The sequence below is a fragment of the Lissotriton helveticus genome, chromosome 3_1, assembly GCF_964261635.1.
Source record: "Lissotriton helveticus chromosome 3_1, aLisHel1.1, whole genome shotgun sequence".
NCBI lineage: Eukaryota > Metazoa > Chordata > Amphibia > Caudata > Salamandridae > Lissotriton > Lissotriton helveticus.
Window position 1 is genome coordinate 396,864,821 of NC_136061.1, and position 18,508 is coordinate 396,883,328.

Genomic DNA, 18,508 nt, shown 5'->3' on the forward strand with positions numbered 1-18,508 from the left:
TGTTGTTGGCACTCATGACACATTGGTAATTGATCCTACTAAGGAAGAGGACACTTTAACTTCATCTTCACTTCACTGGGGTTGTGGTTGACCCTATTGTGTTGTCACACGGGCCAAGAACATCTAGCTCTGCCTTAGGCCCCCCTGTATCTGCCCCATCCCTGGGGCTGAGTGTTGCAGGAAATCCTTTGTTGAGGCTCCTAAGCTGGAATGTAGCAGGACTTGCACGTAACATCGACGCTCCCGACTGGAATACTTTTGTGGACCCCTTTGGGATTTGTCTTCTGCAGGAAACCTGGTGCCTGGAACCCCGGCACAGGGTGGGTTATACAACCTACTTTGTGCCTGCATCCAAAGCTCCTGGTAGCAAAGGTCGCCCCTCCGGCGGCCTTCTCATTTGGGTCAGCATCACACTCGGGTTAACAATTAGACAAATACCCACAAAATCGCCTGATCTGCAGAGATTATCAGTTCAATGTCAAGGGGGGAAAAAGCTAGAAGTGTTTAACCTCTATCTAAGGGGGGCAAGGGGTGGTGCCTCCTTGTTATCCTCAACAGGAATTGAAGAGGAGCTCAGATCTTGCAATACAGATTCTTTTGTTTTATTGGCTGGAGACCTCAATTGTTGTTTCGAGCCACTAGCTAGTGAGGACACATTGGACATTTGGGAGGATGATGTTGAGAGAGGTATTCCCTTGCTCTCTCTAAATCCGATTAAAAAATGGACCCAGAGTGCCATAGACATTAATGCCCTCTGTATGGAATATGATCTCAGAGCAACCAATGGTAGATCTAAGTCTGACACCAGGGGAGCACACACTTATAATAGGGAGGGCTTTACTTCACGAATTGACTATATATTGTCGAACCATAAGCTTTGGCCATATCTTCAAGATATGGAGGTCCTACCGACTATCGATAGTGACCATAACCCATTAGCCCTGACCCTCACTCCCCTATGGCAAGGCACGATCCCATCTTCGCCACCACACACATGGAAATCGTCACATGAATTAGTTCCCTCGAACTGTGGCAGGCGGTTAAAATGGAATAAAGTTGCCGCAGATGAGGGGAGGATGGCCCAAGCAAAGTCCATAATGTCAACTGTGAAGGTGCGGTTAGACCTATTGGAACCTAGCAATTCTGATGTTTATAATGTGTTTATAGGAACAACCTTAGCACTTAGTAAGCTGTTCGTTGTCCCGCAGGGTAGAGTAAGGGCCACGAATAGAGCCACCTTGAAGAATAGAGTTAAATGGTATTCCCCTACCTGTTCTGCTGCTAAACGAGAACTTATATTAGCAGTAAAATCCAAGGTACCGGGCCACATTAGTCTTGCTAGGAAGAATTACAAAAAAGCTTTGACTATGGCCAGGGGTGCCTATGAAACTAAATACTGGGAAGATTTAACGATGGCTAGTTCCATGAAAGACTCGAGGGCCTTTTGGAAATTGTTGAGAGCTAGGGATAAACCCGCCGATTCTTTGTTGACATGTAACATCACGGGGGAGGCCTGGTTTGCCCATTTTTCCAAGCTTTACTCAATTACAGCGGGCTCTCTAGATGTATCGCGGATCTCTTCCCTCGAGCGTCTGTTGATTATCTTGATGAGGACCACTTTTTTGCCACCAGGGAAGTTGAAGGAGCAATTAAGTGCCTGGTTCCCAATAAGGCTGCAGGACCTGATGGCATCCCTGGGGATCTAATACGGGCCAATTCGGAGGTGTGGAGCAAGCTTATTGCCCTACTTCTAAACGCGGCACTGATGGGTGGACGTCTCCCCGACTCCTGGAGGGGCGCGGAGATCGTCCCGATCTTCAAAAAAGGATGTCGGGACGACCCCGCTAACTATCGTCCAATTAGTTTACTAGATTCCACCCAGAAGGAAGCTGGCATGGTAGTTTTAGGCAGGATCCTACAGTGGGTTGAAGAAAATCAAGTACTGTCAGACTTCCAGGCTGGTTTTAGACCTGGAATGGGGACCATTGAACAGACATTCCGCTTATTAATGCTGTACTGGAAAGTGGTTGTATTGGGCAAGGGCAGTCTGTATCTCGCTTTCATAGAAATGCAGACTGCCTTTGACCTGGTCCCACGCGCCCAGTTGTGGAGTGTCTTAGAGGGTTTGGGCATCCCCACTTACCTACTTAGCATGCTTATCAAGTTTCACGAGAGTAATTTTGCACAGATCAGGTGGGGAGAGCAGGGCCAAAAAACATCACGTATTCCCGTAAATAGGGGTGTCCGCCAGGGTTGTGTGCTAGCCCCCACTCTGTTTTCTTTATATGTAAATGGAGTGGTGGAGCATCTACTTAAACACCCAGCAGATGCACCTTCCCTGGCTGGCAGGAAAATCCCTACCCTCCTATTTGCGGACGACACCCTCCTGATCTCAAAGACTCCAATAGGCCTCCAATCTTTACTCTCCAGTTTCAAGACATTCTGTGATTCTAGGGGCCTTGCTATTAATGTAGGTAAAACTAAATTTCTGGTCCTAAACCCTCCAAAGAAAACTGGCATTCCCCCCACCTTGGACTCAGTTCCGCTTGAAAGGGTAAAGGAGTTTGATTATCTAGGTATCCGCCTGTCTGATTCTATGACCTGGAAGTCCCACCACCAAAAGATCCTTCTGACCCATAAGAGGGTAACAGGGGCCTTGCTTTAGGAACAACGAGCCTCGTCCCTCAAACCAATAGGTGCTGTATTATATATTTATAGGGCAAGGGCGGTGAGCGCAGCTCTGTACGGGTCCGAATTGTGGGGCGTGCAGAAAGTCGATTACTTGAGGCGCCTAGAAAATAAATTCCACAAAGACCTCATGAGGCTTCCACATAGCACTCCTTCCCTCCCACTTTTACTAGACGCAGGCACACTCCCAATAAGCGAGCAGGCAAGGCTGCGTCCTCTTCTCCTGTGGGCACGAATATGGAGGGTACCAGAATTATCCAGCTATGCAGAAGGCTTACGGGAACTCCTCTCAACATCTGGCTGGCACAAGGTCCGTTGGCTTAAGGAAGTTAGGCGGCTTCTTTATGACCTGGGCCTCGAAGATGCCTGGGCTAATAGAACTGCTCCCCCCCAAACAGACTCTAAAGAAACTATATTGGACTTGGGTGGTAAACGGGAGAAATAGTAATTCTAGATTTTGTAGATCTACCATAGAATTTTTGATGGTTAAGGAGCTCCCTGCTAGAGAACCTTACTTAGACACGATCCACAAATCATGGGACAGGGCATTATATTTTAAATTTAGGGTGGGCTTGCTGCCATTAGGGCAGCTGACAGCAAGCTGGAAGCCCCCGTTGCAAACTATACCATATTGCCCTTTCTGTGAAAACAGGTATGAGTCAGTTGCCCACCTATTGTTTGAGTGCCCAGCATATGTAGCCCCGCGGCGTACTTGGCTGAAACCTCTATGTAGGAATCTTGGCACTAGATCTTACTTGGAGGCCTTGCGCATCTTAAGATCTGATGCCCGTCCTTTGTTTGCCTGTTTGGCAAAATTTCTAGGTTGGGCATGGCGGATTAGATCTGCCAGGCAACTGAGTCTTACTTAAATGCAAACTGTATTGGTCTTATAATTACCCTTACGCTGTTTTTTGATTCTTCCCGTAAATGAGTTGCCCTCAACACTATTGTGTTTGTTTTATTGTTAAATTATATGTATTTTAAGGAAAGGCGAATTAGCATTGCCCTAATTGTGATTCAGATTGTTAAAATGCATTGTATATTTAAATTTTTTAACTGTGTTGTAATGCTTTTTATGATATGATTAATATATCGAAATAAAGCTATGTTACTACTACTAAATATATGATATAGCAATTGTTAATCATTAGGCTGTGATCTCATTAAACCATTTGATTTAATTAGGATGATTGACCATGGATGACTTTAAAGAACGTTACTCGTTCACAATGGCAGAATATGTAGAATTATAACATTGAACCATTTGAAGTGTGATTCCAGCCTGTGGCCAGTTAGGTTTTTGGGGGTTAGTTAGCCAAGAGAGAAGGTTTTAAGATCATGGTAAATAGTAGAAAATGCCTTGCAAGGCTTACGAATGCCTTTACAGAGGTGATTGAATCAATACCAATTCTCAATGACAGTTATCAGTCCAGAATATGACCTTTAAAATGGGTGGGTAAAAGTGAGGTTTGGTTAAACTTAATTCCTTCATGGCAGCTTTAATGTACCAGACATTACGATCCCTCTACAAATAGTCATTTCATGAGTCTTAGTTAGATATTTTCTAAACATTTCTCCAGCAGTCAACTTCAAAACATTTGACAGACTTTCTAGTCCTAGCCTGGGCAAGATTTATCACCAACCTAAAATGCATAATACAATTCTTATCTACACCAGATGTAATGCTGATAAAGCCATAAGGCCTCTCCTGCTTTAACTCCAGTTGATCCAGTTTTCTACTTAAATTTACAAAAGTAATTCAAAATGACCTATCTTAGGTTTGGATAGGTTTGATTTAAATGCATGGCATTCAACAGACTTACTGAAAGCACCAGCATGACAGCACCTTAGGTACCAGACCACCTTTATATAAACCGTATTAGAAGGAGACAACATAAATACTTGGCTCGATAATGCAAACCCTCCCTATTGCATCCTGACCAAAATGCCAAGTCTTCCACCAAGAGGTTCAGAATACTGCAGCTAGACAAGCAGCTGGAAAGAAACCTGGGGTCAGATTGCTTGTGTTACCCTAAAGACACTTCCTGACGAATGCTCAAAAAACGTTAGTGTCTCTTTACTAGTGTATTTTCTTGGAGTGGCAGAGTGTTGGAATACCTCAGCAATGAAACCATGAAATGAAATAGCCCCTCAGTTCAACTAACAATAATTTACTTCCCAAGACCACATCCACACAACACACTCTGGCTCAGGCAAACTGTAGAATGCAGTCGAAGAATCTAGACAGAAACTCGCTCCCCACTAATGTCTATTGACAGGCACCACCTGGACTTTGGGATGTATGTGGAGCTGTATTTCACACTGACTATTCTGACCAGTTTGATTGTCCATTCTTGCTTCATTTTCATCCGTAACCCTCAGCTGTATTGATCCTGCCTCTTGTGTAAGGACTTGCACTCTGTTCCTTATATCCAGTGTCCTATCCCCAAGCATATCTTGCACTAACAGTCACAGCCATTATAAGAACATCTCACATGGTTCCATATTGTATCACCAGTTGAGCATTGCTGTAAATTCCCCCCCCCCCCAATGACTCCCACAACCATCCAATAAAAAGAATGACTACTAACCAGGTAACTGATGTATGGCAGGAACTGGTAGGTCAAGACTGGCTCTCCATACAGGTGTGCCATGTACATGAGACAGTCCAGCACAGGTTTAGACACTTGATCCCCATATACCGGCCACTGCTGGTAGATATTACCACTGTTGAAAGAGTCACTTTCATCTCCTTTGGCAATAAACTGCTGCCTGAGCGGGCCTGGAAAAGAAACAGTGCTTTAGCAGTCGGAAAAAGAGGAGACAGAGGACTATTCATCATTAACCAGAACATAATAGACAGTATTAGCCAATCTATAAGCCTTTTGATAACAACTCAAGATCCATCTTTCCCCACAACTCTGTAACATCCACAGAGAGTTGGAAGCATCTTCTATGGAAACACTCAACCATGGTGGATTTTTTGTTGCGACATAAACATATAAATAAATAACTAATACAACTCCAGTGCTTTCTCGTGATCTCAAGCCAATTCGAGAGTTTCAGAAGAATGCTATGTCTTTATGCTATATAGGAGATATACACAGGCGCCTCTCTGGTGATAAATCCAAAGGATGAGAGGCAGTAACAAGCAGAGGAGGGGAGAAGATAAGGTGACAAGAGGGACATAGATGAGAAAGAGAGAGAATGCTGGGGATGTACAAACGATGAAGCACATGGTGACAGCACAAGCAGCCATGGAGCTGAAAGAGGTAAGAGCATTAGGATTAAGAAGGGAGTAAAATATGTAAACGGACCGGATGAGAGAATCAAGGCATGGGATTTGTGAGAAACCAAGAGACGGAAACAGGCAGCAGTGGAACGCTCATAATCATTGCATCTGGCAACCCCATGACAGTTGCCCTTCCTGCTGGTACTTCCCTGTCTGTTATTCCTATGGCCCCTGTGAAATAGCACTGAGCATAGATTTTATGTAGGTGAATTGGACTGAGAACGTTACCAGCATAGCAGGATGTGTGTAGTCGAAGGAGGTTCCTTGAGATTGACCTGGATGTTACTGTCGGACCAAGCTTGGCAGACAACCACCTCACCATTTTACAGGCAGTGTCTAAAAATGAGAGAGAGGATGGTGGTTAGTCAAGAGTGAAAGGGACCACAGGAGAGCAGAAGCAAAGTCCTTTTGTCTGGACTCAAGTGGTAGATACAATTCAGTGAAGACATAGCAAATGGGACAGGAAGAGCAGCAGACGTTAGCTTAGATGTTGAAGAACACAGCTAACAGAAGAATCTAATAGAGACTTTACCTTAGAATTTCTCCCAGGCGTCGGTTTAGTTCCACATATTTTTCAGCAGCACCCCTGCACGCAGTTAGGTGGCATCGGTCGGCTACACGTCCGTCGTCGGCATCGTGCAGGTGGGAAATTACATTGCGGGACCTACATAGACCTCGCCCGGGCCTGCAGACGTTAGTTCTTTCTTTTTCCATGCCAGCAAAAGCGCAGATCTAGAGAAAGCTACCTTTTTTTCAACTTTTGACAATGTTTTTTCTGAGTCTTGGACTCCTGGTGGGGTTGAGATGTCCCAACGTAGGACCAAATTCAATCCCTGCGGATCCTGCTTTTGGATGATGTTTGTGACGGATCCGCACCTGGTAGGCATCTGGTGCTTGGAGCGCGGCCACGACCCGAAGTCATGCTCCGATGGTCGGGCAATGAATGCAAAAGCTTTGCAGGATCGGTCCCGAAAGCTGTTGGAGGCCCGGCGTTCGGCTCCGCCTCGCTCCCATTCTCGGTCGAGAGGAAGGTCTCGAGAACGGTCGCAGAGCCCACACTCCTCTTCCCATTCAAAATCTTCAGGACGATCAGGTAGAACTAGAAAAAGTTGAAGATGCACAGGAGTTCTTCAACTTCACCCTGTCCGTCGGCTAACAAGACGCGGGACACAGCATTGTCGCTCTAGGCCTCCATCTCCGGACCCTCTTTCAGAGACGACTCCGCGCCTCCACACTTTTCTGATAACCGGAGCATCTCCTGCCCAATTGCAACAGTTTTATGAGGCCTTGCACCTCATCTTTAGGCAGTCCGGCTCACCTGGAGCTCCTTTGGGTCCCACGCAGTCGGTTGGGGCCCTCAGGCCTTCCACGCCAGCTGCTCCGAGCCGAATCGCCCAGGTGGATCGGTATCGGATCTGTGCCGATGTTTGTCATTCCAGCTCGAAGGTCCCCTATGTCAATACCGGCGGTGACGCTCCCAGCGCCAACCGAGTCCCTGGTCAGCATCGACCCCATCCTCGTCCCTGACTTGGGTACAGAGCCAGACCAGCATCGAGTGACGCCTGTTCTGGCGACGGAGGGGATATTTGTCCCTAGGTTCGTCCCTGGTGTTGATTTTGTACGATTAGGTGGGGAAGAGAACTGGTAGGGGCCACTGGAGCCTTTACTGGACCAGCTTGTAGACCCCATGGACTGGCAGATTGACCTGGGCGAGGCAAGTGGGTTGCACACTTCACCCGACACTGGCTTGCATTCTTCCCCCCCTTCCATGGCTACAAAGGAGGGGGCATCCTACGCAAAGGTGATGAGGAGGGCAGCCGAGGTCCTTGACCTCGATCTCCCTTTGGTGGCAGTCAGGACTACCCTCCTGACAGAGGTGCTTCAGCCTGCAGCTTCTACCTCCTAACCTCTTTTGCCATTTAATGAAGCCCTAACTGATGTCCTTCACTTGGTCAAGGCCTTGCACAGGGGCTCCTGTGGACAGGACAATTGTCCGCTGTCATCGTCCCACTCCAGGCAACCGAGCATTCCTTAAGCAACATCCTTCATCTGAGAACTTGGTTGTCCAAGTCTCTTCTTCCAAAGGCGCATTCCCTTCCGCTCTCCCCAATACTGAATCTAAGTAGCTGGACCATCTTGGGTAGAGGATGTTTTCTTCCTCCAGCTTAGCATTCCAGTCTTTGAATACCGCTGGCCACTTGGGACGCTACTCCCGTACTATCTGGGATATGGTTGCGCAGGTGCTGCCTCAGTGCCCGGAGTAGCCCTGGGCTGTTTTCTCCCAGGCAGTTGCGGACAGGAGAGATGCAGCAAAATTCACCATTCGTTGTGGACTGGACACCACTGACTCACTTGGCATAACAGTTGCCTCGTCAGTAGTATTACGACGCTATGCCAGGAAGAAGACTTCTGGCTTTTCAGGGGATGAACAATCTACTTTGATGGACATGCCCTTTGATGGCACTTGCCTTTTCGGTGAGCAGGCAGATTCAGCGCTTAATCGCTTCAAGGAATCTCGGGATACAGACAGATCCTTGGGACCCCCAGATCCAATCCTTCCCCTCCAGTCTGCCTTTTATGGTTATGGAAGGGGCACCCAGCCACAGAGTCGGGAAAGCTGTCCAGCATTTGCATGGCCACGGACGTGGGACCAAGCATCCTTGTGGGTCAGGGAGCCAGCGTTAAAGCCAGTCCACTCTTCCCCTCCTAGTCCTACGTTTCAGGCCCATCATCGGCCAGTCGGTGGCAGGATTCGCCATCACCTCCTCCAATGGCAGACCTTCACGTCGGACAGGTTGGTTTCTGTAGATAGTCTGAAGGGGCTACTCCCTCCCCTTGGAGACTACACCTCCCTCGATGCTACCCTTCTATGACTGTATCTCAGAGGATCATTTTGCATTTCTCAGCGAGAAAGTTATGACTCTCTTTCCCAAGGGGGACATAGAGAGGGTCTATGTGCCAGAAGTAGGACGTGGTTGTTATTATACATGACCCTCAACTTCTTCCTTTGGAAGGAGAAGTTCAAAATGTTCTTGTTGGCCCAGGTCCTTTCTGCCCATGACCCAGAAGACTGGATGGTAGCGTTGGACTTGCAGTACTCTTATTTCCATACCCCCATTCCTGCCTGCCCCCAGACATTACTTACGGTTCACCGTCCTCCCCTTTGGCCTTACCAGTGCCCCTTAGGTGTTCACGAAAGTGAAGGCAGTGGCCGCAGCTCATCTGTGCAGATCAGGTGTACCAGTCTTCCCCTATTAGGAAGACTGGCTTTTGAAGGCGGGCTTGCCCCAGGCTGTTGTCTTCCACCTTTAGATTATGGCGGACATCAAGCACTCACTGGGGTTCACTATCAACATGCTGAAGTCATACCTGACTCCCTCTCAAACGTTCCCTTTCATCGGAGCGATTCTAGACAGTGCAGTTTCTGGCCTATCCTCCTGAGCAACGAGTCTGGGATATTCGGGCTAGAATACTGATGTTTCAGCCTCTATCCTGGATTTCAGTGAGAATGACTCCAAGGCTGCTGAGGCATCCTGCTAGTGGATCATGCCAGATGGCATATGCTGGCTCTGCGGTGGAACCTAAAATTCCAGTGGGCGCAGCATCAGAGGAATCTTTCTGACTACATCCAGATCTTGGAGGGAACTGCGCAGCAACTGCAGAGGTGGCTAACGAATGAAGATTGGATCAGAGGCAGAGCCCTCTCCCTTCCCTAACCAGTTCCAACAGTGGTGACGGATTCATCGTTCTGATCAGAGGCGTCTGGTCTCCAGGGGAGTTCAGTCTCCATATCAACCTTTTGGAGCTCCGGGCGATCAGACTGGCACTGAAGGCATTCCTTCCCTCTTTTAAAGGGAACGTAGTGCAGGTGCTCACAGACAGCACCACCGCCATGTGGTACTGCAATAAACAGGACGGGGTGGGGTCGTGGACCCTTTGTAAGGAGGCTCTCCTCTCCACCTCTAGTCATGGCTGGAACATCAGGGCATATCCCTGGTGGTTCACCACCTGACTGGCTCTCTGAACGCCAGAAAGGATGAACCCAGCCTTCAGTGTCTGGTCATCACGAATGGCTTCTCCGTCTGGAGTTGGCGCAGGATCTCTTTCAGTCTTGGTTAGATCTGTTCACCTCCGATGTGAAATTGAGCAAGGTCAGCAGATTTGCACGTTGGAGTTTGAAAGGCAACGCTCACTCTGCAACGCTTTTCATTGTGAGTGGAGCTTCGGGCTCCTCTACGCATTTCCACCTATACTTCTGCCCAAAGCGCTCGAGAAGATCACGCACGACCGGGTTCAAGTCATTCTTGTGGCTCCAGATTGGGCACGAAGAGTCTGGTATTCCGACCTTCTGATTATGGCCATCAATCCTCTGATCCATCTGCCCTTTCGGTAGGATCTTCTGTTGCAGCAGCAGGGGGCCGTTCTTCACCCGAACCTGTCCGGTGTCCACCTGCTTGTGTGGAGGTGGAGCGGCAGAGTAGACAGCTTTCGACCTTCCACCCGAAGTCTGTGATGTCATCTTGGCAGCCAGGTGTCCCTCCACTAAAACGGTATACACCTGTAGATGTAACAAATTTGTGGCATGGTGCACAGCAAAGGCTGTTGATCCCCTTTCTGCCCCTCTTTCGGAGCTTCTGGTGAACATACTTTCTTTGGCCCAGCAGGTATCTGCTTATAGCACCCTGAAGGGTTATCTTTCGCTATGTCTGCCTTTCTGAGACTTCCAGATCAGCCCTATTTTTTCAAATCTCCCATTATCAATAGGTTTTTTAAGGGCCTTACATGTTTCCTACATCTCCTTTCATAATGCCTTAATGGGATTTAAATATGGTCTTGACTTTTCTTGTGTGTGCTCCCTTCGAGCCTCTTCACAATTGCCCTCTCAATTTTCTAATCCTTAAGACTGCTTTCCTAATTTCCAGCAACTCTGCTCGCAGAGTTAGCAAACTCCAGGCTCTGTCTTCCAAGCCTCCCTATCTGTCTGTCCATCCAGATAAAGTGGTGCTTCAAACTAAAGCTTTGTTCTTCCCTAAAGTGGCCACGCCCTTTCATGTGGGCCAATCCATTACCCTGCCCATATTTTACACGCCCCGTATCCCACCAAGGAAGAGGAGAGACTCTACCACCTCAACCCAAAACGTGTGTTGTTTTTCAATCTTTATCATACCGAAGACTTCCAGGTGGACGATCAACTCTTCAATGGCCTTTACCTGGGTCAACCTGGTTACTTGATTAAGCGCCTGCAGACGGTGCAAAATGCTGCTGCGAGACTTATCAGGCGAGTGCCCTTTCGCGAGTATGTCTCTCCGCATCTAAAAGTGCTTCATTGGCTTCCAGTCCCAAAAAGAATCAAATTTAAGGCCCTGGCTTTGGCACACCGCGGCTTGTATTGCAACTGCCCTAAATACTTAAAAAACAGATTAGGGGTTATCAACAGGCCAGACCTTTGAGGTCCAATTCGCAAAATTTACTGTGCATCCTCCGCTTCAAAAAGGTGCGAATGGGGGGCAGATTTTTTAATCGGTGCAGCAAAACTGTGGAACTCTCTTCCAAGTAGTTTCCAAACCATAGAAACAGAGTCCCTCTTTAGGAAAATGGTCAAAACCCGTCTCTTCAGGGCAGACTGAGGACCGTAGGTCTGATTTGAACTGTCCTTCGCTGTACTACTGTTCGCTTAGCGCCGGGACACCTCTGTTTGAGGTAGCTGTTGCGCTTTATAAGTGTCTGTATTATTATTATGTGGGTGCCAAGAAAGGTCGGGCAGTACAGAAGAGGACCATCTCTCGATGGGTTGTCCTCTGCATTAAATAGTGCTACACATTGGCACAGAAGGAACCTCCTGTGGGGTCACGTGCTCACTGTACTCGAGCAACTGCGGCAACCACTGCGTTAACACGCAGAGTCCCAGTGCTGAGGGACGGGTACCTTGCCCATTCGGTCCTACAGGACTTCCTCATGTTATCTTTGTTCACAGACCCTCTTCTGGACATATTCTTGTTGTAGATTCCTTACCACCCCACCCATCCTTCACGCTCTGTGAACTGATTTTTAGGGATAGGATTCCCCTAAAGGGCTCTAGGTTTGACGCATCAGTGGAAAGTCGTGTAAAGAACTGAAGTCAGTGCACCCAGGCGGTGTCTACCTAGGTCCTACGACACCCTCGTCATTTCCAGCACGCACAATGCCGTCGACTGACGCAGAGTCGACCAATGCCACCTAGTGACACACAGGGGTACTGCTACTGAGAAATCGCCGGATCTAAACTGATTCCTGGGGAAATTCGATGGTAAGGAATCTACAACTAGTATAAGTCACTTCCAGATACATCGTTACCAAGTAACTTGGCCATAAGTATCACAATTAGTTTCCAAATTGAAATTCTTACCAAATTTGGAAATTGCAAATCCTAATATATAAAAGCTTTACTTTGAAATTACCGATTCCTAGTGGGTCGTAAATCAATCTACCTCATGAATATTAAAGAGGTAGGTCACAATTAACTACCAACTAGGATTAAGCACCACCAGGGATGGTGGCTTGCTTGGGTCAGCAGACCACCGTGTCAATTATTGTTTTTTAATAAAGGTGCCCATTTCCAATAAAGGAAACGGAACAGCCTTTAAAAAGAATATTTTCTTTTTGTTTAAGAAAAAGCAGTGGTCCTATGGATGCCTGGCTTCTCTTAAATGTTTTTTTTTTTACATTCACAAATGGAATGAGTCCCTGGGGGGGGGGGGCGGTGCTGCCTTTTGGGAATTTATCATTACATATTTGTAGTCAGTAAATTATTAATGTTTTGCAACCGGAATTCGGTGGCAAACATTAATACATAACATTCTGATTCTGTATTTGGAAGATGCGTCCCTTCCAAATCCTGAATCTGTATTTGGTCACAAACTAAAATTGCAAATGGTAACCTGTTACTGAATCACAGTTTGGGTTTCATACATTCCAAATACTTTTTCGCAGTCGCAAACAGGCCAATTCTGTGAATCAAACCACTTGCGAATGCAAAAAAACTTAGTACATCTTGCCCTACATTCTCAAACCACAGAATACTAGAACTGTTGAGTTGATAGGTACTTGCTAAAATCCTTCTTCGAATAAAGGACCCCTACCCGTTCTGTAAGCAGTTGAGACCTGAATTTACAACTGCCAGGCTGCCGGAAAAAATGTATCTGCCGACTAAAAGCTGAATTGTGCAAGCATGTGTGCTTGAATACAAATTGATTTGTCTGAAGACACTGGTTACATTACTTGGGAAGGTCATACCTATGGGCTGCTTGCAGCACCTACCTCTTAATCCACTGTAAGCAGGCCATGAAAAATGTACTTGCAGTGTATTTCATCTGCCACCTTAGTATTATGACAAGTTTACGACTTTAGGAGTTTCAGTGATGAGTGCAGCTAAGCTGCTTTTGGAACATGTTCCGTGGGCAGAATAGGCGCAATCCAATCCAACCTTAGAACTAGTTTTCCATGGCTGCTTAGTGGTGGATTTCTATATTCGGCATACTGCTACTCCCATCTGTGTATCAGAAGCCTTTCTGTTTTGCTTTCTAACTTGCATATAATTGTTGCAATCATCATGGAGTTCTTATGGCCTGCTTGGGATTGCTTACAAGACCTTCAATTACTTACACTAAAATATTGTTTTACTGCTTTTCCCCGCCCATCAACTAAGTGACCGTATAATATGGATTTATGCTATTGGAGATTGCAGTTTGGCATCATTTGTTTTCTAGTGCCTTGCATGGTAGTTTTTGGGTTTTAAGCTGGTGACATCTGTGCACTTCCTAGGTCACCTAAGCGTTGGGTCTTTTGTTACTTCAAATCATACCTATACAGTGTGCCACCTTACAAATATCACTGGCAGGGATTCATGTCAGATGCCATGTCCGCTCATGAGCTTTATGCTATGCTTACTTAGCCTCGTTGTACAGTCCAGGATACCACTCAAATTCTTAGCTAAAGCAGGGCTTCTGATGGGAAATAAAATTGTCACTTACACAACCATCATAAGAAAGCATTTTTTTTGCGGCCTCGCACATAGATCTTTAAATTAGGGCTTTGATTCAGCCCTTTGATCACGATTAGATGGCCTTCTTGTTTAACTCAGTTCCTGGTCTTTATTAAATAACTTTCTATTCTTGTGATGTCTTACCCCTGCGGCATATCTTCATTGTTACTGGATGAGTTGTATCTTTTCAAAACTTTCAATGCTGATGTGAGGGAATTATATAACTTTTTATATTGCTTTCAGCACTCCTAGAAGGGTCAAACCTGCCCCTCGCTCTTTCTTTCCATTTTGTGGCCTTCTACCCCCAAACCTGGTTTGATAATCCCTGCCCCATCTCTTACCTCCCTCCCCCCCTACCCCCCCAACATATTTATTTATTTTTAGGTCTTGCCTAAGATAGCACGTGTGCTATCTGTAGTAAAACATTCTTAGCTCACAATGGGCTAACAGCCAGCCCACTGCTTACCACCAGTTGGCTTTATTGTCACTCATTTGCTTGATTTATCTGGCTTTCCTTAATTTTCTGGAAAAAGAAGGGTGGGAAACCCAATATACCCTTGCGGGCTTGGGCAAAATTAGAAATTTGCTGCCACCTTTTTCAAATTCCTTAGTTTTCTGGCATTTGTCACACCCCTGGAGAATGAACCCATTACTTATGTCCTACCACTGCTTCCTTTTCAGGCACTACTTTTTTCTTTTTGGTTAAGCACTCTAAAAAAGTGAAGGTATTTCCAACCATTCTCCCTTGTATACTTTTGTTCCTCTTTCTCGTTCATGTGCTGCTTTCCTTACCGTCGCCCTCCCTCTGTTGCATTTCATGCTTTCTCCCCGGACACCCTGTAATGCTATAGGCATTAATACAGTGTGAGATCATGTGTTGACCATTGACTTCATGTTTCTGTAATTACATTTGTGAGCATGGTTTCGTCTTGTATCTGTCTGACCCTGCCTTTCAGCTTACAGGGATGGGGAAGCCAACAGACAACGGAAGGGGGTGTGTCTTGCTTTCTCTCCAGAGCTCCTGGGCAAGACTTCAAAATACTAGGAAACAACGTGAACACTTTTCAAAATAGGACTCCAACCACTTTAGAACACCAAAATACAACATGAACAAAGCTCAACACTCATTTGCAGTGTAAAGGGGAATATTTTATGCAGCTAGATCCCATATATCAATTGGCAAAACTCATTCCAAAAGACAATAAGTCTCATAAGAAAAACAAATTGTACTCTATGGCACTCCACATCACTTCACTCTACTCTGCACCATTGCACTCTACTGTACACCACTCTAATTCACACTCTGCATTCTATGACACTGCATTGTACGCCGCTGAATTCTGTGATGTTGCACAATACGGCGCTATACTCTAACACTCCACACCAGTCCACTGTACTCTACACGACTGAACTCTATTCTGCACCACTCTATGCCACTGTACTCTGCTCCACTCTATACTACCGAACTCAACTTCACTCCACTCTACACCACTGCACCCGCAGCACTCTACAACACTGCAACCTACGACACTATGCAACACTCCAATCTATGACACTGCATTCTACGACGCTGCATTGTACACTGCTGAATTCTATGCCACTGCACTCTACGTCACTATACTCTGCAACACTCTATGCCACTCTACGCCTCTTCACTCTTTGCTACTCTACTCCACCCCCACTGCACTCCACTATGCAACACTCCAATCTCTGCCACTGTCTTCCACGATGCTGTATGTACACAGCTGAATTCTATGCCACTGCATTCTACGTCACTATGCTCTGCAACACTCTGTGCCAATGCACTTCACACCACTCCACTGTACGCCACTATGTGACTCCACTCTATGCCAGTAAAATACATGACACTATGTCACTCCACTTTACTCTTCAATATTTCAATCTACGATACTCCACGCCACTCTCCTCCATGCAACTAACTTTTAGCCATACTGAACAGCAGCCATAATAGTAGGCAACATGGCTAAAACACATTTGTAAAACCAATAGCTTGTGCATAGGCAAGACTTGCAATGCTGGGTAATCAAGTTTTGTTTATGGGGCTGCCTTCCACAGTCTGTCCCCTGCTCCAAGTCATCTGTACCATGACTGGAGGAGTGCAGGGCTGCGAGCCACACCCTGCAGTAGTTCAAACTATCCCTTTTAAGAGCAGCTGTAATCGGACAGCGAGATAGGGAGAGTCTGCATTGAGGTAATAGGGCTAATATGCGGAGGGCTTAATTCTCCCATCGGGTGAAAGGTTTCCATCTCTCAAATTACACTAACACAGCATGCTTATCCTTGACCGTAGTCTCTTGCTATCCCAACTCATAGGACTTTTTCCTCACAGTTTAGAGGTGAATCACCATCTTAGCATAGCGAGACCTATCACAAAAACAGAACCAGTCTCAATGCAGAAACAGCCCTGGGTATACAAAAGACTCTCCTAGCCACGAAATGCACACCTCCTGGGCTGCAGCGGTCATCGCGCTTATAACTTCAGACATGGACTACTACAATTCTCTGAACTTTAATATTAACATATCCATGCTTAAATTTCAGACTATCCAGAATGCGGCAGCTCAGCTTGTCCTGGACATTCCCAAACACTTGCCAGTCAGAGAGGGCATTCGCTCCCTGCATTGGCTATCGGTCAGGAAGCGTGTGATTTTCAAAGCTCTGTTTCTGACAGATACATCTGCCGTGTGGATTCCTCACCTTGTGAATATCCCCTTGCGTCAGCAACATTCGGAAATTCTTTTTGTAGCCTCGCGCCGACGTGGACTCGGACGTCATAGAGACACGACGTCGCTCGCGACTCCGCTGACGTCACCAACGCCTACAATAGGCCCACGCCGGTGTGATGACATCAGTTCCCTTTTTTCCGCGTCGTCGACGCTAACGGTTTCGGGATACTCTGTAGCTTCTAGTAACTCTGTTACTGTATTTCTTCGATTCTCCGTTCTCTGACCTCTTTGCTCTTTTATTATGTCGACAAAGAAGACGTGTTTTAAACCCTGTAGAGAATGTGGAAAGATGATGTCCGTTACGGACCCACACCAAGACTGTATTTGGTGTCTGAGCTCTGATCACGACGTGGATGGGTGTTCGTCGTGTCAAAAGATGAATCCGAAGGCCCTGCGAGAAAGGGAGTCTAAGCTTCTTGTGGCTAAGCTGAAGGCCGATAAGGTTAGAAGATCTTCAAATCACTCAAAGAAGTCGAAGTCGAGGTCCAGATCGAGGTCTCGAGAGGCGTCGGCTTCGAAGTCTTCGTCAGATCATGCTTCCAGCTCTCGTAAGAAACATAAGAAGAGGAGGCATGAATCCCGACGTCATTCGGGTGATAAGTCTGACTCGAGGTCGAAATCTCCCAAGAGGATGAAATCGAAAGTAATTCCTCCACAAGTATCGGATCAGGAAGGAGAGGCCTCGCCTTCGGAGTCGATAATTCATTCTCCGACTCCGGTTCCCGATCCGACTCCAGCTCTGTCTCCGGCTCCATCTCCGACTCCAGAAGACGCCGGTGGAGTTCCTGTTGAGGAGGAGGCTTCGACTCCTGTTATTGAAACAGATTCGAATCTACCTCGAGGTCGACCAGCTCCAGGTCAGGACCCTTCGGCGTTTCTCAACGCTATGTATGGTGTTTTCTCGAGGCCATGGTACCCCTCTGGAGCGCCTTCGAGTCCCATGGGTCCAATGGCATTCAATTTGGGTATACCTCATTCCTATGCCCCGGCACCTTTCATGCCGTATATGCCAGCCCCGACCCCGATGTGGCAGTACCAGGCTCCACCGAGGTCGACGCCGGCTCGACCGAAGTCGACGACTCCAGCACCGGCGTCGCCTGCTCCAAGCAAGTCTTTGGAACATCCTTCTAAGCTTTCGGATTCGATTCCGACGTCGGCTCCGGCGCCGTTGGAGTCGACAGTGGATCCGGCTGCACGCCGCGTTAAGCAGAGGTCTAGGAGAGAGGCTCAACGTCTCCTGGAAGAACAGAGGTATTGGGAGTCTCATTCCGACTTGGAAGAAGGTGAGCTGGATGAGAATTATTTTGAGGACCTAGCAGAGGCGAGTGGTCTTGAATTTTCTCCAGAGTGGGTTTTACCATCAGGCCCTTATGCACCCTCTAAGGATGTTCAGCCATATCATGTGGTTATGAGAAAGGCAGCGGGACTTTTAGGTTTCACTTTGCCTACTGTCGAATTTAAATCAAATTTACTAACTGGGGTTCTTCATTCTCCGAGCTCTGCTGTGGAGCCTTTACTCCCGTTTAATGATGCTTTGACTGAACCCATTATGGAAGTGTGGAAGAAGCCTCTTTCTTCTCCTGCTGTTTCGAAAGGTGTGGCTAGGAGGTATAGAGTAGCTCCTGAAGATCCTGCCTTTTTGTCGTCTCACCCTTCTCCTGAGAGTTTGGTGATTCAAGCGGCATGTTCTAAGAAGTCGGTTGGTGCTTTTCCACAGGTGCCTGGCGACAAAGAAGCTAGAAAGCAGGCTCAAGTGGCCAA

General features: G+C 46.9%; 2 protein-coding genes across 3 annotated transcripts in view; one reads left to right on the forward strand and one right to left on the reverse strand.

The window, feature by feature from the left end:
• WDR81 (WD repeat domain 81) overlaps positions 1-18,508 on the reverse strand; it is a 187,134-nt gene that overhangs the window by 119,142 nt on the left and 49,484 nt on the right. For both annotated transcript variants that reach the window (XM_078680153.1, XM_078680154.1), the window contains 2 exons: positions 6,209-6,316; positions 5,280-5,470 (listed from right to left, as the gene is read on the reverse strand). In XM_078680153.1, coding sequence (XP_078536279.1) covers positions 5,280-5,470; positions 6,209-6,316 — 299 coding nt within the window. The remainder of the gene's footprint in view (positions 1-5,279; positions 5,471-6,208; positions 6,317-18,508) is intronic.
• The window catches only part of CRPPA (CDP-L-ribitol pyrophosphorylase A), a 274,423-nt gene that overhangs the window by 115,423 nt on the left and 140,492 nt on the right, over positions 1-18,508 (forward strand). The window lies entirely within an intron of this gene.